The sequence below is a fragment of the Nematolebias whitei genome, chromosome 17, assembly GCF_014905685.2.
Source record: "Nematolebias whitei isolate Nwh7 chromosome 17, NemWhi1, whole genome shotgun sequence".
Lineage (NCBI taxonomy): Eukaryota > Metazoa > Chordata > Actinopteri > Cyprinodontiformes > Rivulidae > Nematolebias > Nematolebias whitei.
Genome location: NC_056514.1, coordinates 25672304 through 25686633, shown reverse-complemented (window position 1 = coordinate 25686633; position 14330 = coordinate 25672304). Strand labels below are relative to the sequence as shown.

Sequence of the window (14330 nt, the reverse complement as noted above, 5' to 3'; positions counted from 1 at the left end):
CTCTCACAACACCATCCAGAATTTCACACATTCCCCTCAGGCTGCGGCATGGAGCAACAGACACCTGAGTTATTTTGGAGACCTCGAGCATAAGTGGAAAACCTGCAACTCAAGCCGCCAGTATTCACAAGATAAACAGACAAAAACAAAACATAAAAAAACCCTAAACGGGATCTGTAAATATTTTAAAGACAGTGATGGTGTCCGGAAATACAGAAGCCTGTTCTGTATCACGTCCATCCATTTACACCAAGAAAATCCACCACTTGCACTGGGAGAACATTTAAACTCCACACACAAAGACCCCAGGCCGGGAGTCGAACGTGCGACTTTATCGCTGAGAGGCGACAGCTCAGACCACTTGCTCCACTGTGCCACCCTGTGTCACCTGTAAAGTGTAAAAACTGTGAGAATTTAATAAATGTTTTGGAGTATTGTGTGAGCCTAACTGAAAGTGTTTTCACTTGTTTTGGTGTTTTATATTAGTACCTGTGAAATGGAGAGAGGTGCATTGTGGGTATTATGGTTGGTAGTCTGCCATCTGTTGAAAATAAGAAAACCGCTGCAGTTTCCATTCTTTGCTGCGTAAAAAACACCAAATCAGTTACATGTGTGTTTGCAAGAGTTAACACTAACCTCTGAACTCTCCAAGATAACAACGATGGCGTTAAGTTATATTTAGAAGGCAAAAAGTTCAAAATGAGACCTTTAACAAAATTAACAAGCTGTTGCTTTAGTTACACTTTTTAGAAAACACAATGGGAGGATCACAATCAAATTTTTGAGAAACCTCAAAAATTTAAAACAAGCTTTTGCCACACCTTCAGACTTTATTTGTTTTCAAAGCTATGACTTGTAGCTGTTTTTAAAAAAGGCTGAGTGATGCAATTTTGAAAGAGCTCTGACCCTTTAAACTCCAAACTGTAAATAAATGTAAATAGAAGCCCACCAAGCTGTAGGAGGTTGTATATGGGGGTGGAAGTGTTTTAAAATGGCACTTAATATAAAAATTGCACGTTCAAGGGATAGTTCTGAACTTATGAAATGAGGTTCAGTGGAAAACCTAGGAAAACAATATCTCACCTGTTGTAGATAGCTCTATGTGTGGAGGAATAGATGGACAAAGATCAAAAGTATATCTCTAGTCTAAAAAATGTCATAGTAATTCATTTGATACTAGTTTTTAACAATTTTACATATCCATCAATTTTGCATTACTCCAGCATAAATATTACAACATTCCTGTCCGAAGTGCTACAGCTAGCTGCTGCTGCCACTACATTTGTGAACACAAATAAAGGGAAAGTGATTTGTATACATCACAAATAACAACTGAGTTATATATAAACAACTGAGTAGAGTAGTCCCTCGCTACTTCACGGTTAGTTTTTTTGCGGATTCGCTCTATCACGGTTTTTCAAAATAAGATTGGACATGACAATGATGATGGAGGAGCCGCACGATCAGCATGGAATTTTTATTTAAAATAAATTATTTTGCACCTGCTACACCTTTGTGCAGCCCACACTGCAGGATAAGCTTCCTCCTGCAGCTGATCAGCTTTTCTCCGTGCAGAGCGAAGAAGTGGGCGTGGCCAAGAACGCTTGCAGGTGGCTGAGAGCAACGGAGGCAGAGAGAGGGAAATCATGACATCCTGTGCTCTTTTAGAGTTTAGGAGCATTGTTTAGAATATTGCAATAGTGTGGGAAGGTTTTAAAATGCTTTAATAGATAAAATAAACTACTACTTGCCACTTGTACTACTGCCCCTACTTCACGGTTTTTCGCTTATCGCGGGGCTTCAGGGTATGGATCCCCTGCGATAAACAAGGGACTACTGTAAAGCAAAATAGACAATTCCATAAAAGTTAATAAAATAGATTTCATAAGATGACGGCAATTCGCTTAAGTTTTGGCTCCAATCAGACTGTTCGCTTGTTAGCTCCTTTTCTCCAAACTGTTTGCTCATAGAGCTATCTGCAACAGGTAAGATATTAATTGTTCACCTTTTTATAAAACCTACTTTAAAAGATCTTGAAGCTGAACCTCAGAAAACTAATTGCTCAGATGATAGTTTTTTTTTGTTTTTTTTTTTTTTTTTTTACAAGTATTGCAATCATTTCAATTGAAAGGCTTCTCTGGAGTATTTTATGTTCAAAAAGAAAGATATACGCAAAAGAGGCTCCTCCTCCTCCAGGACAACAACAGTTAGGAGCAATTTGAGCCACAGCGCAGACTTGGTGGCAACCTGCTGTCAGCTCATTAGACATTAGACTGCACAACGAAGTGCATTATTTGGTATATTAGTATTGTTGCCAGACACCGAGCCTCGTCCCTCTCCTTAATTGAGAAAGGCAAGGTGAGTAAAGACGATGATGGGAAGAGGAAATGAGTCAGGATGATGACTGTGGGGGAGTTAATATAATCACAGCTTTCATACTGTCAACATGTTTTCACACAAACAACCTGTAAACTGGTCTGGAACAACAAATCAGTGTTTAATGAGCGGATGTGCTTGTTGCTGTTTTATCTATTAAAGCTTTGAAAAACAAGACTGAATACAAAAATCAGGACAGCATGTTCTTTTATTTCTTTGTTTTTATCTTTAAATGTTTAAAGGTCTGTCTTACAAATGTATATGTATGTAATGATTCATTTTAATAATTACAAATAATAACATTAGTAATTATTAATATTAACAATTTATATTTAGTATTACTTATTATTATCAATATATTAATAGTTTATAATAATTAATAAATCAATGATATATTAATAATTAATTATTATTAATAATTAATAATATTTACTGTGGCAGCACGGTGGCGCAACTAGTAGAGCTGCTGCCTCTCAGCGAGCAGGTCCCTGGTTCAAACCCCGGTCCAGGGGCCTTTCTGGGTGGAGTTTGCATGTTCTCTCCGTGCATGCGTGGGTTTTCTCCGGGTACTCCGGTTTCCTCCCACAGACCAAAAACATGCATGTTAGGCTGATTGGTAACTCTAAATTGTCCCTAGGTGTGAGTGAGAGAGTGAATGGTTGTTTGTCTCGTTTGTCTCTATGTGGCCCTGTGATGGACTTGCGACCCATCCAGGGTGTACCCCGCCCCTCGCACAGTGATTGCTGGACATGGGCACCAGCGACCCCCGTGACCCAAAATGGAATAAACGGGTAAAGAAAATGGATGGATGGATGAATATTTACTGTTAATAATACTTTAATAATAAATAGGCAGTCCCAGTCAAAGTTTCTCCAGGAACTTTCTAGTTTGTCTTGTTAGTCTCCCTTTAAAGTCAGTGTCTCTGTTTCCTCTTTGTCCATGCATTGTCCTGCAACCTGTCTTTTTTTTTTTTTGTTCCTCCATTGTTTCATCGTTTTACGTAAGTTTCACTTCCCCATCAGATTTGGTTTTTGCTTAATAGAAAGTATTTATTTTACCTTTGAGTCTCCCATGTCTGCTTGCACTTGGGTTCTTCACAACACAGAGCATGGCAGCTTGGATGTGTGCAGGAGAGTAAGTGGGACATGAAACCTCAGACCTCTAATGCACAGACTCTGGTTCCAAAAATTCAAAATGGCAGCTATGTAAGCAATGGATCTGCTGAGTCTGTCCAAACCACAAGAAAAGAAGGGAACATTTGGCCTTACATTGTAATGCATGCCAAAAACTACTGAATCTGTTTAATGAGTGTGAGGAGTAGGGTTATGTGTGCTGATTACTAATGGGAGACAGGTGGTGTAGAGTTGTGGAAAAAAAGACAACTGAGGACATCTTGTGGTTGTGACAATATGAGAACAAAACCAAGAACATCGACTAAAAAGCTAAAACTATACCAAGACTTGTAATGAAATAATCCAGACTATGACATCAAGATAAAGAGCTTTTTTTTTTTTACTCTTTATTTATACAGGTAGTCTCATTGAGCCACGAGAACTCATTTTCAAGAGAGACCTGTTTATGGAGCAGATGGTGGGGGTTAAGGGTCTTGCTCAGGGGCCCAGAGTGGGGCGAATGACGGTGGAGGCAGGTGTGGGTGTTCCACCTTTTTCTCCCACATTTTGATGTTGACGGTACCGGGAGTTGAACCTGCGACTTTCCGATCACAGGCCCATCTTCTAACCTCTGCACCACCATGCACATAATAGAACTGTATTAATACATTAGATTTTTTTAGATAAAGTTTTTAATGCAATAAGCACTCATGTCTGAGTCACAAGTTGGTGCTGAAATTATATGCAGTAGTGTAGTCTATGTGATACGCAGTCATGCCTATGGAGTGTACCCACTAGAAAAGCTTGAAAATTTCAATATAACCACTTAAAAGTGCCCAGTGATAGATGACGTATCATTAGACATGTACCTCTGATATGTTAGTTAAATGCTTCTGTAACAATCTATCTATGCAGTGCCTGTTTATTACATTTGCTTATGCAGTAAATTATTGTATAATTAATATTTCTGTACTTAAGATTTGAACATGTTTGCTTTGGTAATGTTTTATAAATTCTATAACATGTTTTTAATACAAAATCAACTGTTGTACAGTTTGCTGTACATTTATTCAAATATAAGCATCAGAGAAAATTGGAAATGTTCAATATGCTTAAAAACCCAAATAAATTGAGGATTACATTGTTCTAACCAGTGTACTTTGGTTTCTAAGCACATTATACTACAAAAATGTAGACTACGCCAACGATTATATGTCATGTTCTTTTAAATCAGGGGTGTCTAACTCTGTTTCACAAGGGGCCAAAAGTCTCAGTTCATATATATATATATATATATATATATATATATATATATATAAACAACATTTAAACTGAACTAGGTTCTCAGATGTAATATGTTAAATTGTTCATGTAATATATTTCCCAAGCCATACATACAGTTAAAAACGTGGCTTATGAATGTTTTTTAAGTCTAATTTAAAAACACATATCAGCAATAAAACAATTTTTACAGAAAAAAAAAATACAAACAATAAAAACACATTTCCATTATTTAGGGAAAGCTGCAGAAAACACTAGTATTTCCAGTTCGGATAAAATGTAACAGGCCACTTTTGGCCCACGGGCCTTCACTTTGACACATGCGATGTCAGAAATTGTGGGCCATGGCGTCATGGTGATGTCACGAGGCAGGCAGGGAGATCGCGAGAGGGCAGAGCTGCCACCTCTCTGGATGTGGGATAAAATAAACTAAGTCCATGCTTTTTGGAGTTTCTTTGCTTTCTTCGGCAAAACAACAACGAGCCGTGCGTCAGCGGCTCTGATGCGGACACGCAGCATCCTCCTCTCCCGCATCCAGGACTGAAAGTGGAGGACCAGACAGGGAGGGGTCCTTTCATTTCAGGGCTGTCTCCTCCCGGATGGAGCCCGGCTATGTGCAGGCGGAGATGGCAATGGGAGATGTCTCGGCGAAAATATCGGCTCGGAACGTGGCGGTGGAAAGAAAGAACCTCATTACCGTCTGCAGGTCAGTGCTTTATACTCAGAGATACTGTGTAGCTCCCAAAACAACCTCTTAAACACCGGTTTTGTCACTTAGTTAAGCTTAGTTAGGCTTTTGTATCAAGTGTAACGTCAGACGTTCGGGTTCATGAAGTCTTTTCTTTGAACTAAGTGCGCATGTGCGAAGCTCGTCCATCAGTCTGGTGTTTTATTTGTTTAATGTCCCGTCAAATCTCCACAACTCTGTGTCTGTAGCTGTGTGGGTTTACGTCATATTTGTCAGCGCTGTTTATTTTCTGGGCGTTGATGGCGTGGTTGCTATGGCGACAACCTTCCTGGAGCAAGGACTAGCTGGCACCCCGTGGAGCCAGCGCAGGGAGGCCCTGCTGCGCCTGAATAAAAAGAAGGTCCTGACTATTAAATGCATTATTAAAACTCACACGAGCCGATTTAAACACTATAAACTCACAGGAAATACTGCTTGTTAGCTCTTGTAAGGTTATTGTTTTACAAACATGTTGTATTTATTTTATTGTCTTTATTTTGTCCAAAATGTTGAAAGTTTGAGTATCCAACGAAGTTTACACCAACCCAGGACTAAACTATTTATGTGACATCCATCCATTCATCCATTATCTTTTACCCGCTTCTTCCATTTTGGGTCATGGGGGTCGCTGTGCGAGGGGTGGGTACACCCTGGACAGGTCGGAAGTCCATCACAGGGACACAATGAGACAAACAACCATTCACTTTCTCACTCACACCTAGGGACAATTTAGAGTTACCAATCAGCCTAACATGCATGTTTTTGGTCTGTGGGAGGAAACTGGAGTACCTGGAGTAAACCCACGCATGCACGGAGAGTATTTACGTGACAGTTTTGGTTAAACCTTTAAAATTACATTTTGCACAAGCTCATACACTATCTCAAGATGTCATGCTCAGACTGTGTTACCACACCAAATTCTACCCCATCCATCCATTATCTTGCGACCCCCGTGACCCAAAATGGAAGAAGCAGGTAAAAGATAATGGATGGATGGAGACATTTCACCCTCCATCCAGAAGCACAGTAAAAATAAAAATAAATCGTCCAGATGACTTGGCCTGGATTATTGAGCATGGACTTTGGTGAGTTTAGAGTTACCAATCAGTCTAGCATGCATGTTTTCGCTCTGTGGGTGGAAACCAGAGTACCGGGAGAAAACTCATGCATGCACGGAGAGAACATGCAAACTCCACCCAGCAAGGCCCCCGGGCCGTGAATTGAACCATGCTCATTGAGAGGCAGCAGCTCTACCAACTGTGCCACCGTGCTGCCCAGTATCAGGCAAACTGACTGGTTTCTAGCCATTTGTGCTACTGTCATGAACCATGGCAGCCATCTTGAATATGATTAAACTGTAATCAGTTGTTGCTTGTAAAGCCAGTATTTTTTTTTCTGGGAGCTTCATTAAAATTCATCCAGTGGATCATGAGATATTTTGTTAACAGACTAACAGGGTTTACTCCAAGATTTGATGTCAAATTTTAAACAAAGACCGTGTGCAGCGAGAAACACTTGTAGTATTTGTTGAGACTGACTTTCAGCTACAATTGTATCAAATTATAGCACAAAATCTACAACATGGACCAAGTTGTCATTTTTCTGTTTTATAGGTCAGTTGGGTGTGGCGGCCATCTTGAATGATCTATGTAAATGTACAGTCTGTGATTACTTTCTGAACGTTTCGTTAAATTCTCTTCAAACTATACAAACACAGACAAATGTAAAACATTGGCACATGCAATACTTATGCACATATCTTTTGAAGTGTGGTTCCAAGTTAGGAATCGTAAATATCTTACCTGTTGTAGACAGCTATTCACAGTTTAATTCTGACTAAATTAACAAGCTCCTGTAACGACTGGTGGAAAAAACATGGATTGTGCTCATTTTGAGGAGGGTCAGATTATCAACATGAATGAGATTATTGCTTCAGAAGAATGAAAAGAAAAATCAATTCAAGCTTTGTCACCCTGACCTGTGCTCACTGTTTTAAAAGACAAAATATATGCTGTTACAAAGAACATCCTAATTAAATCTTCACCTGTCGGAGGCTGGGTGTCATTATAGCCCCCCTGTACCCCCACACAGCATCTGGCAGATGATCTGGCCACAAATAGACCTGATGAATTATGTAGTGTCCAGGAAAAGACTGAGGTGTGTTTTTTCTAGAAAAAAGATAATGCTCGAAATAAAATACATTTAGTTAAAATTAAGTGTTTAAATGGTTTGTTTGTGTGTTTTATAACAAGAAAGCATCACATCCGTTAATAAAGATAAATGCATAACGAGTTAATTTTCAGTGGAAAACATTTGAACAGTCTAGAACTTGAAGCCACAGATGCCAAAGAACGGCGTCTTTACAACTAGAAATGTTTGACATCACAGCAGAGTCATGAAAGCTCTCCAGTAAATTAAGATGTTAGAGCTTCCTGAAAGTCTCCATGAACATTTTCCTCCCAGCAAACCGATGACATCAGACCTGATGTGAAACGAGAGCCTGCAGGAAATGGAAGAAAGTTCACACAGTTATGGATCACATACAGGAATGTGCTTTTAAAATATCAACAAGCACATTTTTTACGTTTAGGTTCATATGTGCAATTTAGAAAATTAAAGTGTTGGGATTATTATTTTTTTTTTTTGTTCAAATGCATTCTGTGTGATTTTGTCCTCGATTCTTCTGCAGGTTTTCAGTTAAGACCCTGTTAGAGAAATATACAGCCGAGCCCATCGATGACTCCGCTGAGGAGTTCATCAACTTCGCAGCAGTCCTCGAACACATCCTCAGTCACCGGTTCAAAGGTAAGAAACGTACCTGCATGTTGAGGAAAGAACGATAAAGTACATGCAGGATATGAGGCCTTAATATCCTGAAAAATCCTTAAACTGCAATGCAAATGTGTGTCTACAAGGTTTGCAAAGTGCTTGAAAAAGCTTGAAAGTTTAATGATGTGTTTGTAGTGAAACAGAGTTTTTTTTTTTTTTTTCCAAAATTTTCCTTTATTAAATATAACTCAAGGCAGGAGCAATTTTAGCCTCTTTTGGGGGTTGCTGAAGCATCCCTAAATTTGAACTCAGCACCCCTAAAATAAAAGAAACCATTATTAGGATTTTGCAACTTCTCCTCCTCCACCATAACCCTCAGCACTGGCTCCCCTCAGGGCTGTGTGTTGAGCCCCCTACTGTTGGCATGCTGTTATGTCATGTAATATGTAAAAGTGGTTATTAATGACACAATTGGTTTGCATTAGACTGCCACCGTCGTCTGCCTTGAGCTAACGTCAAACCAGCTTCATTTCACTGCGCCGCCCTGGTGAAATGCAGCTAATTTGACCATTGAAGTGCATTTATTAAGTAAAAGTTCAACTGAGACACACCTTTACTATAATTTCGAACAAACAAATAATTGTTTTTAAGGTTTAATCTTGTTAAATTCTTGTTAAAATCCTCCCATGCACGTTTCCGCAGCCGCCATTTGGCAGCCAACTGATTTTTGGCACAACACCGGACCACATTTCTGGGTTGTCAGCAGTGACGCATAATAGATGCAACGTATACGGCGAAGTGACGCATTTATGGATTTTTCCACTTTATTAGACATATTTGGACTCGTGCAACTTATAGGGCGGTGCAAACGTGTACGGCAGAAAATACGGGTAGTTCAAAAAGTATGAAAGTTACAAAAACCAAACAACATGGCCATAATGTCCCGAACGAGCCAAATGTTTTGATATAACTATGGCTAACATAGCTGAAAGTATGCTGAGGTCATTGCAGGCAAACTATGGTCTAAATGCTGACTCAGCATTCATAAAATTAACAGTTAACAGTTGGTTCTGCACCCATTTCTGGTTCGTTCCTCTAAATGACCCTATAGGTTACTGAAATAAAGGACTTCCTACTACAGTTTACAACATTTGTCCACTTTATTTCCAAAGGTTCTAGTAGCTGGTTTGATGGTCAGAGGAGTTATTGGGACTATGTCCGTCTGGCCTGTGCAAAAGTTCCCAACAGCTGCATCAGCAGCATTGAGATCATGGAAAACATCAGCACGTCGAAAGCAAAGGCAAGGAAAGCAGATATTTACAAACGTTATCATAAAATCATATACTCTGGTGATCAAAGCTCAAAATTAACCACAATATAAAAAACATTGTTTTACACACATCAGCTAATCATATTTATAATAATGTTTATTGCTGTGCTGCTTCCACACCATAATGACTGTCATTACAGCTGATCCATTTTAGTAAAGCGCGTTAATATTTACACTGTTTCCTTCAGGGTCAGGCCTGGATGAGAGTAGCTCTCATGGAAAAGAGGCTGTCTGAGTACATCGCCACTGCTCTGAGGGACAGCAGGACAACCAGGTCAGGAAACCCCCATCACACCCGTCCACACTATTACTCAATCCACACATGAAATATTGCCCTCATACCTTTAGGAGGTTCTATGCAGAAGGAGCCATCATGTTGAGAGAAGAGGCGACGGTGTTAACGGGGATGCTTTTAGGCCTGGGAGCCATAGATTTTAGGTGGGGAGTGTTTACCTTTAATTCACTGATTGATGAATATTTTAAAAGTGTGTTTTATGATCCTATTTTTAAATGGTTTTATAGTTTCTGCCTAAAAGGGGAGGCCCTGGATGGGAAGTCCTCCGCAGTGATCGACTACACTCCTTACTTAAAATTCACACAAAGGTACGAGCGCTGACGGTCACAGTTTCCCTTTAAAGTCGAGAAGGTAACGTGGCTGTATGTTCCTGCAGCTACGATTACCTGAGTGACGACGATGATCGGCGGAGCGTCGACAGCAGCACGAGTGACGACAGCGTCCCTGAGCACCCTTACGTCCCCCTGGTCGCCGACGAGGAGAGCTGGAGCACAAAGTGCCGCAAGATGGAGCAGAGGTTCAAGATCGTCAACGCGCAGAAGGTCTTCACTCACGTTTCTGGGCTCGAAACAGGGAGCCAGAACGCTGAATCAGCGTTCACACAAATAAGTGCGTATTTGTTGCCAGGGTTACCTGGAAGAGCTCGTGCGCCTGCGGGAATCCCAGCTGAAGAACGCAGAGATGGAGAACAAAAATCTGAAGGCTCGGCTGGAGGAGGCGCAGAGTCTGAGCCGACAGGAGAAATCGGAGCTGGAAGCTGTCATCCTGGAGCTTCAGGAGCAGATGTGAGTGCTTTAGATCAGGTACATGTTTCTCAGTGCGCGACGACAAAACTTTATTGTATTCGCACAGCTGGCGTACAACAATTAGAACCGCTTTGCAGTTGAATCTTTTCGGTGTTTGTGGCTGTGTGAATTAAACCATAAACGGAAACGCTGATTCATGTTTTGCACACATTTGCATCAGGACCAGTCTGATTCCCTGTGATTCCAACCATCTGGCCCACAACCTCTCGATCCCACTCATCAACCAGTGGTCAACACTCGAGACGTACGGCAGCCAAGAGAACGTGAAGCTGTTCCGCAGGTTTGACTCCAAGTCACAAAGCTCAGAAGTCGTATAACAAGAATAATTAGTCATTTTTATAGTAAAAGTTATTTTTGTGCTTTGGTTTCTATCCATCTTTCTCAATACTGGATTTCCTCCTGTAAGCCAAGCGATCATTTGCGCTTCAATGAACTAACTAAAGACTTTTTCTCCTCTGTTTTAAAGCGTCTTATCACAGTAGTTAGATCTTTCGTGGTATTTATCGAGGCTTTATTTTATCGTTTTGTGCTGAAGAGCAAGCAGGTCTTCTTCATTCATTCGTCTCATTCATTAAATAAGAAGTTCTTCAGTTTAGGAAGAGTCAAATTATTGCTCAAATAAAACACGAACTTTGGGTTAAGAGCTCTGCAACGTTTTATCAGAACGTGGAAGCTTCACGTTGAGCTAAAGGAGTGGTAAAAAAATTGTAAACTTTAACACAAAAAACATAAAATCAATAGTAGAATTTGTAGTAATATGTACCACTTTCCTCCAAACGCAAAAGAGTGTTAATAATGTTTTTACTTGTGTCTGTTACTGTATCTGTCTGTCTGTTAGCAAAATTTCTCACAAGCCGCTATACAAATTCTAATGAAACTTCCATCTACAGCTGATTAACTTGTGGAGCCAACTTAATTGGAGATAGTCATCACAGCCAACTGATCTTTGAAAACACAACGAAAAGGCCTAAGGTCAAATAGCCATTTTGAATCAAATTGACCCATAGACGTAATCAGTTTTAGATGCACACCAAACGATTACCTTCTGAGGGATTTATTAAAATATATGAGATATTTTGCTAACAGGAAGGCAAAATTGATGCCAACAGTTAAAGTCAATGTTTTAAGCGATGATGTTGCACAATGTGTAGCTTTTAGATCATGTGCTGTGAATTAGTTTCAGCTACTTCCACAACATTTAATTTAATCAAGTCCATTTAAATTATTTTGCAAAAAATTTAATTAAATGTTGTGGAAGTAGCTGAAACTAATTCACAGCACATGATCTAAAAGCTACACATTGTGCAACATCCGGTTTCTGTCTGTGAGGCTGACACATTGTCCAGTTTTAAGACTGGGCTTAAGACTTTCCTTTTTGATAAATCCTATAGTTAGGGTTGGCTTGTTACGCTGCTATAGGCTTGGACTATTGGAGGATGAATTGACCTCATTTCCTTAAATGATTTGTTAAAATTGAATAGTTTTCATTTGATGCAATTTCTATCTTAACATGTGATTCTTGACCTGATTTTGATTATTTTTTTTATATATATATATGAATGTTTCTGTTTAGTGCCCTGAGATGACTTATATTGTGACTTGGCGCTATAGAAATAAACTGAACTGAAATAGTTGAAAGTCATCCTGAACACATGCTCCAAGCGCTCACAGATCTCACAATAATGGCATAAGATCGCTCATACCTTCATTTAAAGTTTTGGCCTGTCACATGGTCTGACCCTGTTTCAGATTAATGAATGAATCCAGTAAGGATAGCGTCTGGTCCAATAAGTCTTTCCTTTATATCTTTAGTGCACGCTGATCAAACCTGTTGTAACTTAACTGGACTCTGATCTACTCTCAGCAACGATTTGTGACTTAACATTTGATCAGTTCAGAATGCATACTCAGAATGACCAGGTTGTTTTTTTTCCAAGACAAAAATACAAGAGTCTAGTAGCTTTTAGTTGTAAACGTCATAGTTTTAATTCACACTTTGACCACTGCAGGGCTGTTTCTTTCTATTTTCAGGGATTGTGCTAAAGAAAACATTTTACAGGCGTCTGAACTTCCCACCATCAGTACAAGCTCCAGATAAAAACTATTTAAACTCTAGACTAAAGTAAACATTGTGAAATTGCAGAAGCTTAGTTTATTGATAAGATTATAAGAAAAATAAAGGCCTGCCATCTTTCTTGACAGCGTTTTAGACTAAAATTATAATATGTTGAGAAGTTGTAGTTAAACATTCAAAGCAACGTTATGCACGATCTCGTGACTCTGTGATATCTCACATGATCTGTTAGAGCTTACAGTATGTGGTGTGCATGCTTCTCAGCTTCTACCACACCAAATTTCAGCTCAGTATGTCTAAAATTAATTAAGATAAAACAATTTGTTGGCTAAGTTCAACCAGCTGAACTTGACTCCAGATTATGTGTAGTCAGTATCTGAGAGTTGCACTGAAATTTGATCATTGGTTCATGAGATATTTTGCAAACAAACAAATGAACATACAGATGTGGGCAAAAGATTACAGCTCTGCTTTGGCCTTCAGCGATGGGCAATAGAAAAAGAGTTTGTGACCTTTCTGTGGTCAGCTTGTTTAAGCCTCCAGGGTGCTCAGCTCTACTCAAACTACAGCTGCTGCTCTGCGAGCTGGATGCTATTTAATTTCCATGTGAAACTGCGTGGACCTGTCGAAACTGAGTCAGAAAAAACATGAAAGCTGATTTATTATGATAATAAAACATATGAAATTCAGTATCAGGAAGTTCACTTAGGACTTTCTTTGTGATTTCAGGGGATGCATTTAATTGAAAATCGCTGCAGTGACTGATGAGTGGAGCTTTTAATTATTTTTCCAGGCTATTTTTCATGCCTGCGGACACCCTGCTGTTTGTCTTCCTCACGTGTCCTCTTGTTGACCTGCAGGAGGAGTTTCCCGAGCGCAGAGCTGCTGTCAGTGGAAGATTTGGGTTCCCAAAGGAAACAGAACGGAGGGGCCTGGTGCACAGGTGACACTCAGACACTCGGACTACATTTTACTGTCCATATATACTGTACAACAACAAAAGTTTAATAAATAAAAGTTCCAGGATTTGACCATCCCTTTGGTTTTCTTTCACACCTTCCACAGAAAAAGACTACAGTCCCTCCATGGTGGGACTGTGTGGGTCCATGGCTTCCCTCCCAAGCAGCAAATCTCTGGCTAGTCTCAAATCCAGCGAGTGCCTGGTGAACATCAGCACAGAAAACAGCCCTGCCCTGTCCCCCCGCTAGGGGGCGCCAAAGAAACACTGCCAACAGAGACAGTTCCTAATCAAAGATATGCAGAGACGTGCACTGCCTCAACATGCATATTCATAAAAAGCACCACCCATTTTCAGCAAAAATGCAGGATTAGCTGCTCAGCTGCCTCATTTGTTGTATCAGAGTCTTTCCGTGCATCGCAAAGCTTCATTTTATGCAGATGCGGTCTTATAATACTGACTGTCCTCCATGTGTGTCCCTGTCCTTTGTGTCTTTGTCCCCTCAGTCTGATTGTACTCTCTCTGTTGCTTACAAGAGTTTTGCCTTATTAAAACATGCTCTTATTAGAGAAAAATGCAAGCTGGGGCTTGTTCGTAGGGAG

The 14330-nt window shown here is 39.9% G+C and overlaps 1 protein-coding gene across 1 annotated transcript; it reads left to right on the top strand.

The window, feature by feature from the left end:
* Positions 1 to 5368: 5368 nt before the first annotated feature.
* LOC119423489 (RUN domain-containing protein 3A-like) lies at positions 5369 to 13978 on the top strand. The gene is made up of 11 exons (XM_037690885.1): positions 5369 to 5475; positions 8186 to 8301; positions 9438 to 9565; positions 9784 to 9869; positions 9944 to 10033; positions 10118 to 10198; positions 10267 to 10432; positions 10518 to 10675; positions 10857 to 10976; positions 13631 to 13713; positions 13836 to 13978. The coding sequence occupies exons 1-11, from the start codon at positions 5369 to 5371 to the stop codon at positions 13976 to 13978; spliced, it is 1278 nt and encodes a 425-aa protein (XP_037546813.1).
* Positions 13979 to 14330: the final 352 nt, after the last annotated feature.

Bases quoted from the DNA above. Each gene is read 5' to 3' on its own strand.
- LOC119423489 (XM_037690885.1), top strand. From the start codon at position 5,369: ATGGAGCCCGGCTATGTGCAGGCGGAGATGGCAATGGGAGATGTCTCG. The intron at 10,199-10,266 runs GTACGAGCGCTG...ATGTTCCTGCAG, and splicing joins TACTTAAAATTCACACAAAG to CTACGATTACCTGAGTGACG. The intron at 13,714-13,835 runs GTGACACTCAGA...CACCTTCCACAG, and splicing joins CGGAGGGGCCTGGTGCACAG to AAAAAGACTACAGTCCCTCC.